Below are 15,015 nucleotides of genomic sequence, written 5' to 3'. Positions count from 1 at the left end.
CTAAAAAGTTGGCGTGTTCCTTTAAGTATTAAAATAATACAAATTGCATACACTTGAACGCATTAAAAGAACACATCACACGTTAAAAACACAACATAAACTATTAAACTATAAAAGTATAAAATATCTATATCTCATCAGTATAGAATGAAGTGACAAATCTAATTTGGGCACAAGAAACTGGTCAAAATAAAAAAAAAATGCCTGAACTTTTATTTTCACACAAGCTTTTTACACTGGCTTTTCTTAATACGATAAGATAAGATATTCCTTTATTGATCCCCTTGGGGGAAATTCGGGCGTCATAGCAGCATGGGGGAGGGGGGAGGGGAGGTACAGGTATGGACAGGGTAATAGTAGAAACTAGAAAGACATAAATATAGGCAATCAAATTAGATCTGAATATAAAAATATGAGAACAAATTGTGTAAACAATAATAATTATATTATACATTACAATAATGAATTAGAATCAGAATATATACTATGAGTAAGAGTAAAAGTAAACAGTATACACAAGGTGCAGTAAACACAAGGTACCCTAACTGGCATGATACGTATAATGTCATATGTTATAGTCAGTCAGACACTTAGTGGTCTGACATTCCTAATAGTTCTCGGGGTCTGTGTGCAAATATAGCAGCCATACTGAATAAGAATAGTCTGGGACAATGACGTATACTAGTCACTCATTTATAAAGTGAATGAATTCTATGTGAATTCATTAGTTCCAACAACACAGTATTATTTATTATATATTTACCCCGCTGTCATTTTCATATTTGACCTTGCTTTGGCTCTTGAACGGTTGATCAATAATCTCCTGGAAAAACAAACAAGCCAAAGATAAGAAAATACCCTACTACGTGCTTTTGAGCACTTCACTGGGAAGTTTCTCAAGCAGAATAATATACATTGAGATATACATACAGTATATTGCTCACATATACGTCCTCGGTTGAATCAAGGAAACTAAAAAAGAAGGAAGGGTCATCTCTGTGTAGCATGTGAACACACACTGGTGCCAAGTGTGGAAACGTTCAGTTCGACAGATATCATTGAGTTGAACGGGATCAGCCGTCTCCTCGTTTATGATATTTAAACAAGTTATTACCTCAGATGTCAGAATCATCTGCAATTTGTTGCCTTGTTAACTAGCTAACGTTTGATGTATTGGTTGATTGATGTATATTTCCTCAGATAGCTGGTATATTTTTTATTTTAACCCTCTTGCCTCCTTAAAAAGTTAGCACAGTTATAATACTAAGCAGGAAAGTGTTGCGTCAAGTTCAAGGTCATACAATTGTTAATTTTTTATATTTTTAAAACATTTTTCTTTTCACGATTAACACTAAGAGCCTAACCTCAAGATATCTATAAAATATTACAAATATTTCCGAATTTTAACCACTTATCTTCCCGTTTGTTTGATAGAAACTCCCTTTTTATGACAAAAGAAATGCAGAAAACGGCACTTTTTTCATATTAATATAAGTTTTCGACCCCATAGTGCAGCGTGAGAAACCAGCGCAAAATTGTTGTGATTTACCTCATGTCCTGAGTTCGAAAAATTATTGATTACTTTGGTCAGAAATGGCAGAAACGCTAACGTTAGTAAGCACTAGTTATTGGTAATAATTGCAGCGGGGGTACAGTACACGTTCTGCCGGTAGATTCTGAAGACACGAGCGCTGTCTACTGAAGCACCAGCCCCCTTCCGCACAGAGCGAGCTCAGCGATGAGCCGAGGGAGGCGGCACCCGTTCAAAGTGTTCAGTGGAGCAGCTGTGTGACACGGTGAGGGGGAGGAGGGGAGAATTGTTCCAATGCAGGTCTGCTCGCTCTCCGCCCCCCGAAGTTGTGGAATAACTTACATTAAAACATCAAAATGAGTAAACATATTATTGCACAATTTAAAAAGCAGCTTAAAAAATACACATTAGAGAAATATAGAAATGAGTAATGCTGATAAACAAAGTTATGTTATATTGTGTTATGTAGTGTTGTATTGTATTTACTGCTGTCAAGCGACACGTTTTTTTGTACTATAGTAAAATGTATATTATATAATGTATTATACTAAATTATGTTATATCAAGTAAAATTTATGGAGGAAACATTTTTAATGTAAGGGGGTAGGGATCAATAAGCTTAGCTTCCCTCTACTCCTTTTTTGAACATGTCAACTAACTACATTGCTCTTGACTTTTTGTTTATAATTTATTTTTCATTCTGATTATTCTGTTTGACAAAGCTTGATATGATTTATTTAGAGGAATGTAAAGAATACATGTTCAAAAACTTTTCATTCATTAATTCATTCATTCATTCATTCAATGCTTGGCTGAGTGGTGGGAATGATCACCTGCATCCTATTTGTTAAACAATGACATATATAATACATAATACTAGATAGAGAAGATAGATTCTCTGTTATCTCAACAGCCAGTCGGTCAGCCAACAACGTAAAGTAAGCAGCATAAAATGTTTGGAACCCTATGTAACCTTGAAATCCACTAAAAACGTCTTCTCTACCGTATGGAGGTTAGCTTCAAACTACAGAGCCTCGTCACCACTTCAAGGAACACGCCAAGATTAGGGGAAATGTGCTTACCGTCTTCTCCAGAGTCTAGACAAGAAGATAGATACCAAGCTATCCGGCTGCAAGCTATAGCCTAGCTTAGCACAAATTAATGGAAGCGGATATGGACCACTAGCCAAAAACACGTCTCCCGGAGTTGTAAGCTAGGCTAGTGGTCCGTATCCGTTTCCATTTAGGCTAACATGCAACCGGATAGCTTTCTATTGAAGAGGGGAGATTGGTATCTATCTTCTTGTCTGACTCTGGAGAACACGGTAAGCGTCATTTCCCATGATCTTGGCGTGTTCCTTTAACCCTGTTGTCAAAGGATAAGATGGCTTTTTATCTGTATATTGACCCCGAATCCCGCCCCCTCACCCCAGCCTCTGTTCCTGTACACAGGCTCCGAGTCCGGACGTCTACAGAGGCAAGTACCGAGCCGACCACCCGGACCCCGCGACGGCGTACGCAGACGACGTCAAAGACATCATAGACAAGGCCCATGAGAAAGGACACAAGGTACGATATGTGTTTATTATCAAAGTATAAGTATAAAGTAGGGATGTCCGATATTATCGGCTTACCGATATTATCGGCCGATATTGGCATTAAAATGTGCTATCGGAAATTATCGGTATCGGTTAAAAAAAAATTTAAATAAACATTTGTACATTTATTTAACCTTTATTTACCCAGGCAAGCAAGTAAGAACAAATTCTGATTTTATTTATTGTCAAAAGTTTGCATAATGTTGTGTTAATTCCACACAAGAGATATGTAATGTTAATTACCTGAAATTATTCCGTTTTTGGGGGGGGGGGGAACCCTGCATATATCGGTATCGGTTGATATCGGTTGATATCGGTATCGGAAATTAAGAGTTGGACAATATCGGTATATCGGTATCGGTAAAAAAGCCAATATCGAACATCCCTAGTATAAAGTACTTCTATTCTATTCTATTCTATTCTATTCTATTCTATCACTGTCCAGCCCGGTCTCGATGAATCAACCACAGGAAAAAAGGTACATAATGTACGTTATGTTATAGCCATAATAAGTCATACATTTACCTATTGTATTGAAAATGTAACATGTGTACGTATGACAAATACGTACATGTATAACATTATTTAAAAAATGGAAACCTTTTACGTTTTCAGAAAATGTTTAACTTGGAACCCTAACCTTAACCCTAACGTTATGTCTTAAACCATAAGCGTTGAGTGAATGTTAAACTAACCTCAACTCTAACTGCAGTCGCTTCGGAACTGCAATGATTGTTGGTTCAACTCCTGGTTGCGGCGTTTCTTTTTTTAAACTTTTGCCGATACGATACGTTTTCCGATACTTATGGCTATAACATAACGTACATGATGTACTTTTTTTCCTGTGATCGATTAGTACTTTATTTACGTTTTATAATGAGACCGTGTTGCAGCCCACATGTGGTCCGGCGACTCCGGCCCAATACGAGGAGGAACTATAGTAAAAACTATTGATTTTTAGTTTATTTTTGCACACACCAACTACTATAGTGAATGATTTGAGTAGATATAACCATATGCTGCTGTTATGACCCTGGCTCACAGGAGGCAACAAAGGATGGGGGAAACAATTAAACAATCAATGGATGGAGAGAGAGAAAAAGAATCAGAGCGAGAGAGAGAGAGAGAGAGAGAGAGAGAGAGAGAGAGAGAGAGAGAGAGAGAGAGAGAGAGAGAGAGAGAGAGAGAGAGAGGGAGGAAGAGAGAGAGAGGGGGAGGGAGAAAAGGAGATGGAAAAAGAAATGAGGAGGTGGAGAGAGGGGAGAGAGATGAGAGAGAGGAGAGAGGGGAGAGAGAGGAGAGAGAGGAGAGAGAGATATTTACAGTATTCCAGTGGTAAATCTAGAGTGTGCATGAAAAAAAAAACAGGAATACTATAAATCACTACAGTATTTGCAGTACTGCTCAAAACCCACCTCTTCAACCTGGCCTTCAACCCCTAACTTTCTCACTTTATATGTATATGTTGTGTCTGTCCACTATGTTTGTCAATTTGTTATCTCCCCCCCCCCCCCCCCTTATGTAAAGCGACCTTGGGTCCTCTGAAAGGCGCTATATAAAACTAAGTTATTATTATTATTATTATTATTATTATTATTATTATTATTATTATTATTATTATTATTATTATTATTATTATTATTATTATTATTATTATTATTATTATTATCATCATCATCATCATCATCATCATCATCATCATCATCATTATTATTATTATTATTATTATTATTATTATTATTATTATTATTATTATTATTATTATTATTATTATTATTATTATTATTATTATTATTTCTGTGGTAGATCTTTTTTTTGTATTTAATTTTTTTATTATTTTTTAAACAAACACATAAACAAACATGACAACACACGATTAGATATACAAGCATTGTTAACAGTGCACATCAAATTAAATCACCATTTAAATAAATGTCTTATACAAGATATGCCCCTAATACCTGCTATCTATTCCCCTACACACATATGCTCTTGCTCGCACCCCCCACCCTGGATCCCCCAATGGATAATCCATCCATTATCATTCGCTCCTAACCAGACACTACCATTATGCTAGCTTTTATTCTCTTCACCACTTCTAACCACATTGTCAATTTGGATTCATTGAGACCCAAAATTCTTGCTGTAGATATTTCTAGATAAATCACATCGAGATATGTAAGAATCCAGACCTTTCGGCAAATTTTTTCCGGTTGAATCCATCGTGATGCTATCAGTTTTTTAGCCACTGTAATACCAGATAAAACCAATCTCTTTAGCTGTATAGGTACTGCATACTCAAAAACATCATTCAGCAGTAATACAGAGGGGTGTACAGGTATATTCAGAATTAAGAGATTTGATAATTGCTGGGTCACTTCTTTCCAGAATATCTTAACTGGTGGGCAGTCCCAGTACATGTGCATAAATGTCCCCTCGTCCCCATTTGTACATAAGGAGCATTTGGAGTCTTGTTTAAGACCCATTCTGTTCAGTCTTATAGGAGTCAAGTATGTCCTATGAATATAGTTAAGATTGATTTGTTGATGGTCTGGGTTCCTTGATGCAAGTCGAACATTTGCCCAGGCTTCTTGCCAATCAAAATCTTTTTCCAGGTCTGGTATATCCCTCCTCCAAATAGAGTCTAGGTGGAGGGTTTCATACGAGGCCGTTAGTAATTGATGATAAAAATCTGATACAAAACCTCTCGATGTCTCTCTTTCATAGAAGAATTTGTGGTATCTGTGGTGTGCAATTGGTATCCTTAATGGAACACTGTGAGCCTTCAAACATAACAATAATTGTGCGTAAAAATAATATGTGGAACCGGTGAGATCAATTTTTTTTTCTATTTCATCATAACTACAAATACCCTGTTTGTTGAAAACATCTCCTAATGTATGTATGCCTTGCTTTTCCCATCTAGGGAATCTTATAGGTCGTTTTCCAATCAGGAGTGCATTGTTATTGAATAAGGGAGTATGATTATGCCATTTATGTGGGTTAGAATATTTTTGTTTGTGTTTCACGCCATATCCGGATCGCATGAGTAATTATGGGGCCAAATTTCAGTTCGCATTGCTTAATTGATACTTTGGTGTATACTATGTCCTGCAGTCTCTGTGGTGCTACTATATTTACTTCTAAATTTCTCCAGGATACTGATGCTTGGGGTTCAAACCAGGTTGTCAGTGGTCTTAAAGTGTACGCCTTAAAATAGTGGAAAAAATTTGGAAATGCCATCCCTCCGTCGGCTTTGTTTCTCTGTGCGGTGGATCTTTTTATACGTGATGGTTTGTTATTCCAAATAAATGTATATGCGGAAGAGTGTAATTTTTTCCAGTAACCATCTGGAGGGGGTAACGGAAGCATTGAGCTGATGAAGTTGATTCTAGGTAAGACATCCATCTTAACTATTGAAACCCGTGCCTGTACTGAGTTTTTAAGTTTTGACCACCTGTCAAAGTCGTATTTTATTTTATTTTGGATTTCTATGTAATTGTGTTTCACCGTTTGGCTTATGGTAGGGAATACTTCAACTCCCAAACATCTAAAGTGTTTAACCATTGGTATTTCTTCTGGAAGGCTTGTATTTTTTGCAGGGACGTTCAGTGGAAGGAAAGCCGACTTTGGCCAGTTTATCTTAAATCCCGATAGGTCGCCAAAGTCATTAATCAACTTGAGAAGATGAGGCATTGCGGTGTTAGGGTTTTGCATGAACAGTATTACGTCGTCCACATATAGACTAATTTTGTGTTGTGTGCCCTTGATTACGATTGGTTCTATGAGTTGGGATTGTCTTATATATTGTGCTAAAGGTTCTAGTGATAAATCGAATAGTCCGGGACTAAGAGGGCAACCCTGTCTAGAAGAGCGTGATACCGGAAATATTCCGGAGGTGATTATACCTGTTGTAATCATGGCAGATGGGTCTTTGTATAATACTTTAATCATATCAATTAATCCTTTTCCTAACCCCATCCTTTCTAATACTGCCCATAGATACGACCATTCCAGCCTATCAAAAGCTTTCATTGCATCCAGGGACAGCATCGCCTTAGGTGTGGTGTCGTCCTTGCTGGCATCTAGTACGTATAGTAATCGTCTTATGTTGTCAGTGATCAAACGGTTTCTTATGAAGCCAGTTTGATCCGGATGAACTAAAGACGTCATATGCTTTTGAAGTCTTATGGCTAATACCTTAGAGAACAGTTTGATATCGGTTCCGAGGAGGCTTAAGGGTCTATAACTACCGCACTCTGTGGGGTCTTTGTCTTTTTTAAGGAGGACTGTTATGAGTGCAATATTGTCGTTCTTATGAAAGTTCCCCTCCTTGACTGAGTATAAAATCATATTAAGTAATAGGGGTCCAATTATGTCCCAGCATGAGAGGTACATTTCTGGTGGGATACCGTCTCTTCCAGGAGCCCTACCACTTTGCATTTCGGATATGGCCTTCCTGAGTTCCTCTAGTGTGATTGGTGTTTCTAACTGTTTAGCATCATCCTCTGAAAGTTTGGGGAGGTTAATTTGATTAAGATATGTGTCCATTTTGTTTTGATCGAAGGTCGTTTCTGATTTATACAAGTTGGAGTAGAATTCTTTGAATGTCGCGTTTATTTCTTTGGTGTCTGTTACAAGTCCTTGTTGTGCTTTAATGGAAGTTATATCTGCAAATTTTGCGTTAACTCTTAATCGCGTAGCTAGTAGGTGACTTGGTTTGGAACCTTGAGAGTAATGCTGTTGTCTTGTGCTACGTATTTGTACTTCAGATTGTTGTTTGTAAATGGCGTTAATCTCTATTTTTAGTAAATTAACTTGAGATTCCAGTCGAACCGAGTCGTTATATTGTAAAGAAGTAAATAATGTAGAGTAAAGCGTTTCTAGTTCCGCCAGTTTTGAGCATCGATTCTTGCGTATTTTGGATGAAAAGCTATCAGTGAAATCCTTGATCATTCCCTTTACCGACATCCATAATATTCTAGGGTCCGGCACCGAGTTCACATTCTCTGGTAGGAATACTGAAAGAGCTTCTTTGAGTTGTGTAATGAATTCCTTGTTATTCAGCAGTGTCGTGTTAAAGCGCCATCTTGGGGCTCGGGATGATAGTACACCAAATGATCCTTTTATGAGTAAATAACAGTGATCTGATAATGCATTGGGTACCATCTCCACTTCATAGTTATCAAATAGTCTCGGTGTTGCGAAAACATAATCTATTCTGGAGAGTGTTTTATGTCTTGCTGATCGACAAGAGTACTTCCGGGTCATGGGGTTGAGTGATCGCCATAGATCGTTTACACCTGTATTCTTTGCCCAATCCTTTAACGCATTAGATGACTTTTTTTGTTCGTTGGAAAAGTTGGGATAAGATTTATCCAACCCAGGGTCCCAAATGGCATTCAAATCTGCACCAATTATAAATGAGTATTCTGGAAGGTCTAACATTTCCCTAGTTAGTGCAGTGTAGAAATTAGTTTCGTATAGATTTTGGGTATACCGCTACCAACGCTATTTTCCTATTCTTGTGTATAATCTTAGCTATGGTTATCCGACCATCTGCATCAGACCATACTCCCTTCAATTCAATATTCAATTTCCGTTTCACGACTATAGCAACTCCACGGGTTCTCGTTCCAAAGGAAGAGTGACTAATGTTATGGTATGTGTTGTCCGCTAACGTAGCTTCGTCTCCCACTAAAATGTGCGTTTCGCTTAAGAGAGCCACATCAACCTGTTTGTTTTTCATCAATGTGAGCACGCTTTTGCGTTTATGTTGATTATTTATTCCCCCAGTGTTCCAGATCATTATATTCAAACTAGCCATAATCTATACATATTGACTTGTATTTGTTGGTAATATTTCTGGAGTGCGAATTCACAATGGATTTACATCCCACTGTTGAGGTCCCGTTGAGAGCCGAGCATAAAAACATACATATATACAAAAGAAAACCTGATCCCCCCTCCCTTACAGAGTCGTACAAGGTACCTATTTGATACCTCCTTCGCGTACAACTTCTTCCTTTCCTGCACCTCCGGTCTGCCCAGAATGAGCAATTTATCCTAAGCTTTCCTATGTATACCATAGGATCTATACTTTTAATTCTAATTTAATAGAATGTCACCTGTGACCAAGCCTCTCTCCCGTTAATGTAATTATAACAGAATGAAAATTATACCTCAATTGGTATACTCATTTAAACCTCTTTTTTTTTTTTAAACCTTCTATTAACATTTATTGGTTAGAACATTTCAGAATAAAGAAATAAAGAATAAGAAATAATGATGTTTAGAATTAGATATCGAAAACCCATATAATCCGGGAATATCTACTTAAATTTAAAAAAAATTTAAATACCTTTGCATGTTTACACATCTAAACTACAAGGAGATTTTTAAATACTTGTATGCAGATCGTCCCCCGTCGACGTCGACTTGTGTGGCCAAGTTCAGCTCCAACTCCATAGTGAAGTTCGCATACGACACAGTGGTGGTGGGGCTGATCTCGGACAACGACGAGAAGGCCTACCGGGAGGAGGTTGAGGTACTGGAACGCTGGTGCCAGGACAACAGCCTGCTCCTGAACATTGGTAAAACCAAGGAGCTGATCGTGGATTATAGGAGAGGACAGCAGGAGACGCACACACCACTGATGATTAACGGGGCTACCGTGGACAGGGTGAGCAGCTTTAAGTACCTGGGGGTCCACATCTCAGAGGACCTGACATGGTCAACACACATAGACACAGTAGTAAAGAAGGCGAAACAGCGCCTCTACCACCTGAGACAGTTAAGGAAGTTCAGAGTATCGGGGAAGATACTCCAGTCCTTCTACTCAGGAGCTGTAGAGAGCATCCTGACCGGAAACATCACTGCCTGGTATGGAAACAGCACGGCACAGGACAAGAAGGCCCTACAGAGAGTGGTGCGCTCAGCCGAGCGTACCACGGGTATTGCACTACCTCCCCTGCAGGTTCTATACAACAAGAGGTGCAAATCCAGAGCCTGCAGAATAATGAAAGACCCCCACCGCCCCAATAACAGCCTGTTTCAGCTGCTGAGGTCAGGCAGACGCCTGCGAACCCCAGCTACTAGGACAGAGAGGCTTAGGCTTAGCTTCTTCCCCCAGGCCATCAGAGTCCTGAACAATGAACATTGAGTACCACAGAACACTGAACTATCCACACATAAGCACACATGAGCACACACACGACACGCACGCTGTGCACGCTCACACACTAGCAGCCACTTTAACACTTCAACATGAGCGGGCACACACTCATGCGCACACACTCACACTTATTGCCAAAAGGAAAAGCCACTTTAAATCAGTATTAGCAACAGTAACAGTGTATTGCACTACCAAAGCTATCTAGCATGTCCTATATGCTCTGTAAATAACTATGTACAGATACCGATTTTGATGTCACACCATGCTACCTGTTACCTGTTATTGCAAAATTTTTTTTGTATTGGATTCTATTATATGTTGTACCCACTGTATTGCACATCGTTGCGGGCAAGACCACCCGCATTTCATTGTATACTCGTATGCCGTGACAAATAAAACTCTTGACTTGACTTGACTTGTCATGCGTGATCATTAATCTGTTATGGTGGTCGTTGTTCTTCACGTCTATTTCATGACCAAGTCTCATATCGTTGTTGTTTCACGGGGCCATCATTGAAAAAGGTATTGTATTCCAGAGTGCTGTCAGCTGCTCGTGACTTGCAGATTGATGTTTTAATGTTCCAGTACATTCCTTGTGCCTTAGAACAATAACAATCCAGTGTATTCCAGAATATTCCGTTATGACTCATAGAATAGAAAATTCTAGAATGTTCCAAAATGGTCGGTATCAAATCATGATCTGCATATTACCATGAATCTATATATATATATGGTCCGGTTACGCTACAACATGTAGCACACGCATTTTGCAATTGCTCCGCTCCCACTAACGCTAATTTCGTTTAAAAACATTATTTGGACAGTAAAGAAAGAGAATAGACCACATCGTATGTATTGTTAAGACCCTCTACTAACCATATCAAAAGACAATATGGTTAAAGGTGGAAAGAAGGCAGAGAAAATAACTACGGCAACTTCAACGGCGCAGGACGTAAAAAAACGAGAAAGACGCGTCCTAACCGTCGCTGGTTCTGAGCCGACGGCGACAAGCTCCGAGGAGGAGAAGGAAGAGGACAACTTACCGGGATCATCGATTACGGTCCCCGAAAGAGAGTCAATAGAGACCAACATAAAAGAAGGTACAGATTCAAGCTCCGTGAAAGGGAGAGCAGCCAGATTTATGGATTCCAACGTCACTGCATCTATCTACCATATGCCGCCAACTGAAGAAAGCAGAAATCCACCCGATTTCAACACACTGTCTAACCTGATGGTAGAACAGTCTAACCTGATGAAAGAACAGTTAGAACAGTCTAACCTGATGAAAGAACAGATGGTAGAACAGTCTAACCTGCAGATTACACACATCAAGGCGCTCGAGGCAAACGTCGATGCTAAATTCGATCGCATCGAGGCTAAATTCGATCGCATCGATGAGAAATTAGAAGAAGTCAAGAAAGCGATCGATGCACAGTCAAAGCGAATCACGACAGTGGAGATTTCGGTGACAGAAAACACAAAAGCAGTCAAGGCGAACGAAGGTATCATGACAGAGATGGGAGAAGAGATGGAAAAAGTGAAAGATGAATACCGGAGGGAAATAAAATTGCTTAAAAACGAAGTGATGGAGAGGCAACTAGAAACCCATCGTTACCACAGGCGGAATAACATCCGCATTGTGGGGCTTGATGAATCAGTGAACTGCGATGACATCAACTTTCCAAAAGAGTTATCAACGATTTTGGAAAACTCCGATCCAAACAAAGTGCCAGAAGTGGAACAAGTTTACAGAATTGGTTCCCAGGGGCAAAATATCAACGGGCCGAGAGTCATCATTGTCACTCTGCGGAAAACTACAACAAGGGATGAAATCATCAAATATGCTCGCAACCAACGTGGGAAGCTGAAGTATGGTGATAAACCAATATTTATCTACGAAGATTTGAGCAGAGAGGCCATCATCCGACGTCAACCATACAAAGATGTGATGCAAAAGCTGTACATAGCCGGCCACAAGCCAAGGCTAGCATATCCGGCGCTGTTATCATTCTTGGACAATAACGGCCGCAGGTCAGGTCCATTTTCACCCTTTGAAGCTGAGGATTTCCTGAATCAAAATGCAGCAAATAACCCAAAGCATGACGAAAATGCCGGAATCAGTTAAGCCTCTCTCTAAATATATACCAGTGTTGGAATGACTTTATTGTGTTCATTAATGAGGTCATTCCACCAGTGTTGGAATGACATTGTTGTGTTCATCAAAGTAGCAAACGATATGCAAGTCGTCTATAACAAAGTGTACTGTGTATAATACGATTCATAATACATTATAATTTCAGTCTCTGGTCTCTGAGGGGACAAATAAATATCAATGCAAAAAGATCTATCTGGAATATTCTGGGTTTATCGCTCAAATGCCCTGGGTCTCTTAGATCATTCTGGAATGTAAAATAGTCTAGGCACTAGTATATTCTACAACCTTCTAGAATATAAGGCACCATGACAACGAAGCATACAACTCTAACAATAACATTCGGTGTGCATACACATAGCAGATAATAAATTAAATGAAGTGCAATCAGCCCTTAATAATACTTTAAAATTATCCACACATAAACGTATGAGCACAGCAAGGTTATTCTAACAATTTAAGTAATCACTCCATTAAAGGCACATTGAAGCGCTAAAAGGCGCTGCTTTTCTATCTTATCTAATCAGTTAAATCGGTTCTAGTGGCTTCTCCACGTTGATAATTATTTATCTCTTATTCCTTATCTATATCTTTCCATTGATTTTTATTTTATTAAATTTTTTCTTCTCATTACTCTATATTTTTTAAATATAATTTAACTTACATTGTTCTTTTCCAATGTTCTTCACATTAAGGTGTCAATATTACTATATATTTTTTGAATATATTGTAACTTACATTATTCTTTTCCAATGTTCTTCACATTAAGGTGTCAATATTGATCTACAATCTTTTCCTTTTTTTTTTCCCCCACACGTTGGTGGAGGGTTCAAAGGAATATGTCGATAAAGGTTTATTCTCTTTTTATTTTATTTTTTATTTTTATCTTTAGGTTATTTATCACAATACTTCATTACAGTAAGGGAAGGTGCAAGACCAAAAGCGACATTCTATTGCAATAGAATGGAAATGTTAGATCCTATGGCAATGAGCATAGGAAAATTAGGATTACAATGCTCAGGTTGGGCAATCCGGTGGACCATGGGAGAAAGTCAATCGCGGAGGATGTGTTCTTGGAACACAGGCATGTTCGACTTTCTGGGAGAGGGGAAAATAGGGGATTTTTATTTGTATATATATATGTTTTTAAGCTCAGCTCTCAACGGGACCTCATTAATTGGATGTGCATCTATTGTAGCTTCATACTCCAGAAACATTACCAAAAACTACACGAAAACATGCATAGACTATGGCTAGTTTGAATATAATGGTATGGAACACCGGTGGGATAAACAAACAACACAAGCGCAAAAGCGTGCTTACACTGATGAAAAAAGAACATGTGGACGTGGCTCTATTAAGCGAAACGCACATTTTAGAGGGAGACATAAATACGTTAGCGGATAACATATACCATAATATTGGTCACTCTTCTTTTGCTACGAGAACTAGAGGGGTAGCCATAGTCGTCAGACGCAAATTAAATATCGAATTGAAAGGGGTATGGTCGGATGCTGAGGGGCGCATAACTATAGCTAGGATTATACACAATAACAGGAAAATTGCATTGGCAGCGGTATATGCCCCGAATTTGTACGAAGTGGGTTTCTTCACTTCAATAACAGGAGAAATGTTAAACCATCCCGAGTACTCATATATAATAGGTGCGGATTTTAATGCCATTTGGAACCCAAGGATGGACAAAACGTACCTTTCCTTCTCCAGCGAACAAAAGAATTCATCTAAAGCATTAAAAGATTGGTCGAAATCAACAGGAGTAACTGATTTATGGCGTTCACTTAACCCCATGACCCGCAAGTACTCCTGTCGTTCGGCGAGACACAACACACTATCCAGAATTGATTACGTCTTTGCATCCCCGAGAATATTTGATAAATACGAAGTGGAAATGACACCCAATGCGCTATCAGATCACTGCTACTTAATCCTGAAAGCAACATTTGGTACACTATCTACCCGGGCCCCAAGATGGCGTTTTAATTCGATGCTGCTTAACAACAAGGAATTCATTACACAAATTAAAGAAGCTCTCACAGTATTCCTACAAGATAATGCTAACTCGGTGCAAGATCCCAGAATATTATGGATGTCGGTAAAGAATATGATCAAGGATTTCTCGGATAGATTTACCTCCATATTGCGCAAAAATCAAAACACAAAACTGTCTGAAATGGAAACGCTTTACTCAACGCTTTTTAATTCTTTAAAATACAACAACTCTACTAGACTAGATAACCAAGTTAACATTCTAAAGACAGAGATCAAAGCAATGTACAGACAAAAATCGGAATTGCAAATACGCAGCACTAGACAACAGCAGTACTTCCAAGGTTCTAAACCTAGTCACCTATTAGCCATGCGACTAAGAATTAATGCAAAATTTGCAGATATAACTGCCATTAGGAAACAACAAGCTCTAGTAACAGAACCCAAAATAATAAACGATACATTCAAAGAATTCTACTCCGATTTATATAACTCAGAAACGACCTTTGATCAAGACAAATTAGACACATATCTTAATCAAATTACTCTCCCTA

General features: G+C 38.6%; 1 protein-coding gene across 2 annotated transcripts in view; it reads left to right on the top strand.

Moving 5' to 3' along the window:
* Positions 1–15,015, top strand: part of etnppl (ethanolamine-phosphate phospho-lyase) — an 88,944-nt gene that overhangs the window by 32,245 nt on the left and 41,684 nt on the right. The window contains exon 5 of one of the 2 annotated variants that reach the window (XM_084313693.1): positions 2,964–3,099. In XM_084313693.1, coding sequence (XP_084169819.1) covers positions 2,964–3,099 — 136 coding nt within the window. The remainder of the gene's footprint in view (positions 1–2,963; positions 3,100–15,015) is intronic. The other variant, XM_084313692.1, reaches the window with a different exon arrangement.

This window comes from Notolepis coatsorum, assembly GCF_963971535.1.
Source record: "Notolepis coatsorum genome assembly, chromosome: 4".
In the NCBI taxonomy this organism is placed as follows: domain Eukaryota; kingdom Metazoa; phylum Chordata; class Actinopteri; order Aulopiformes; family Paralepididae; genus Notolepis; species Notolepis coatsorum.
This window is presented reverse-complemented; position numbering and strand designations above follow the sequence as displayed.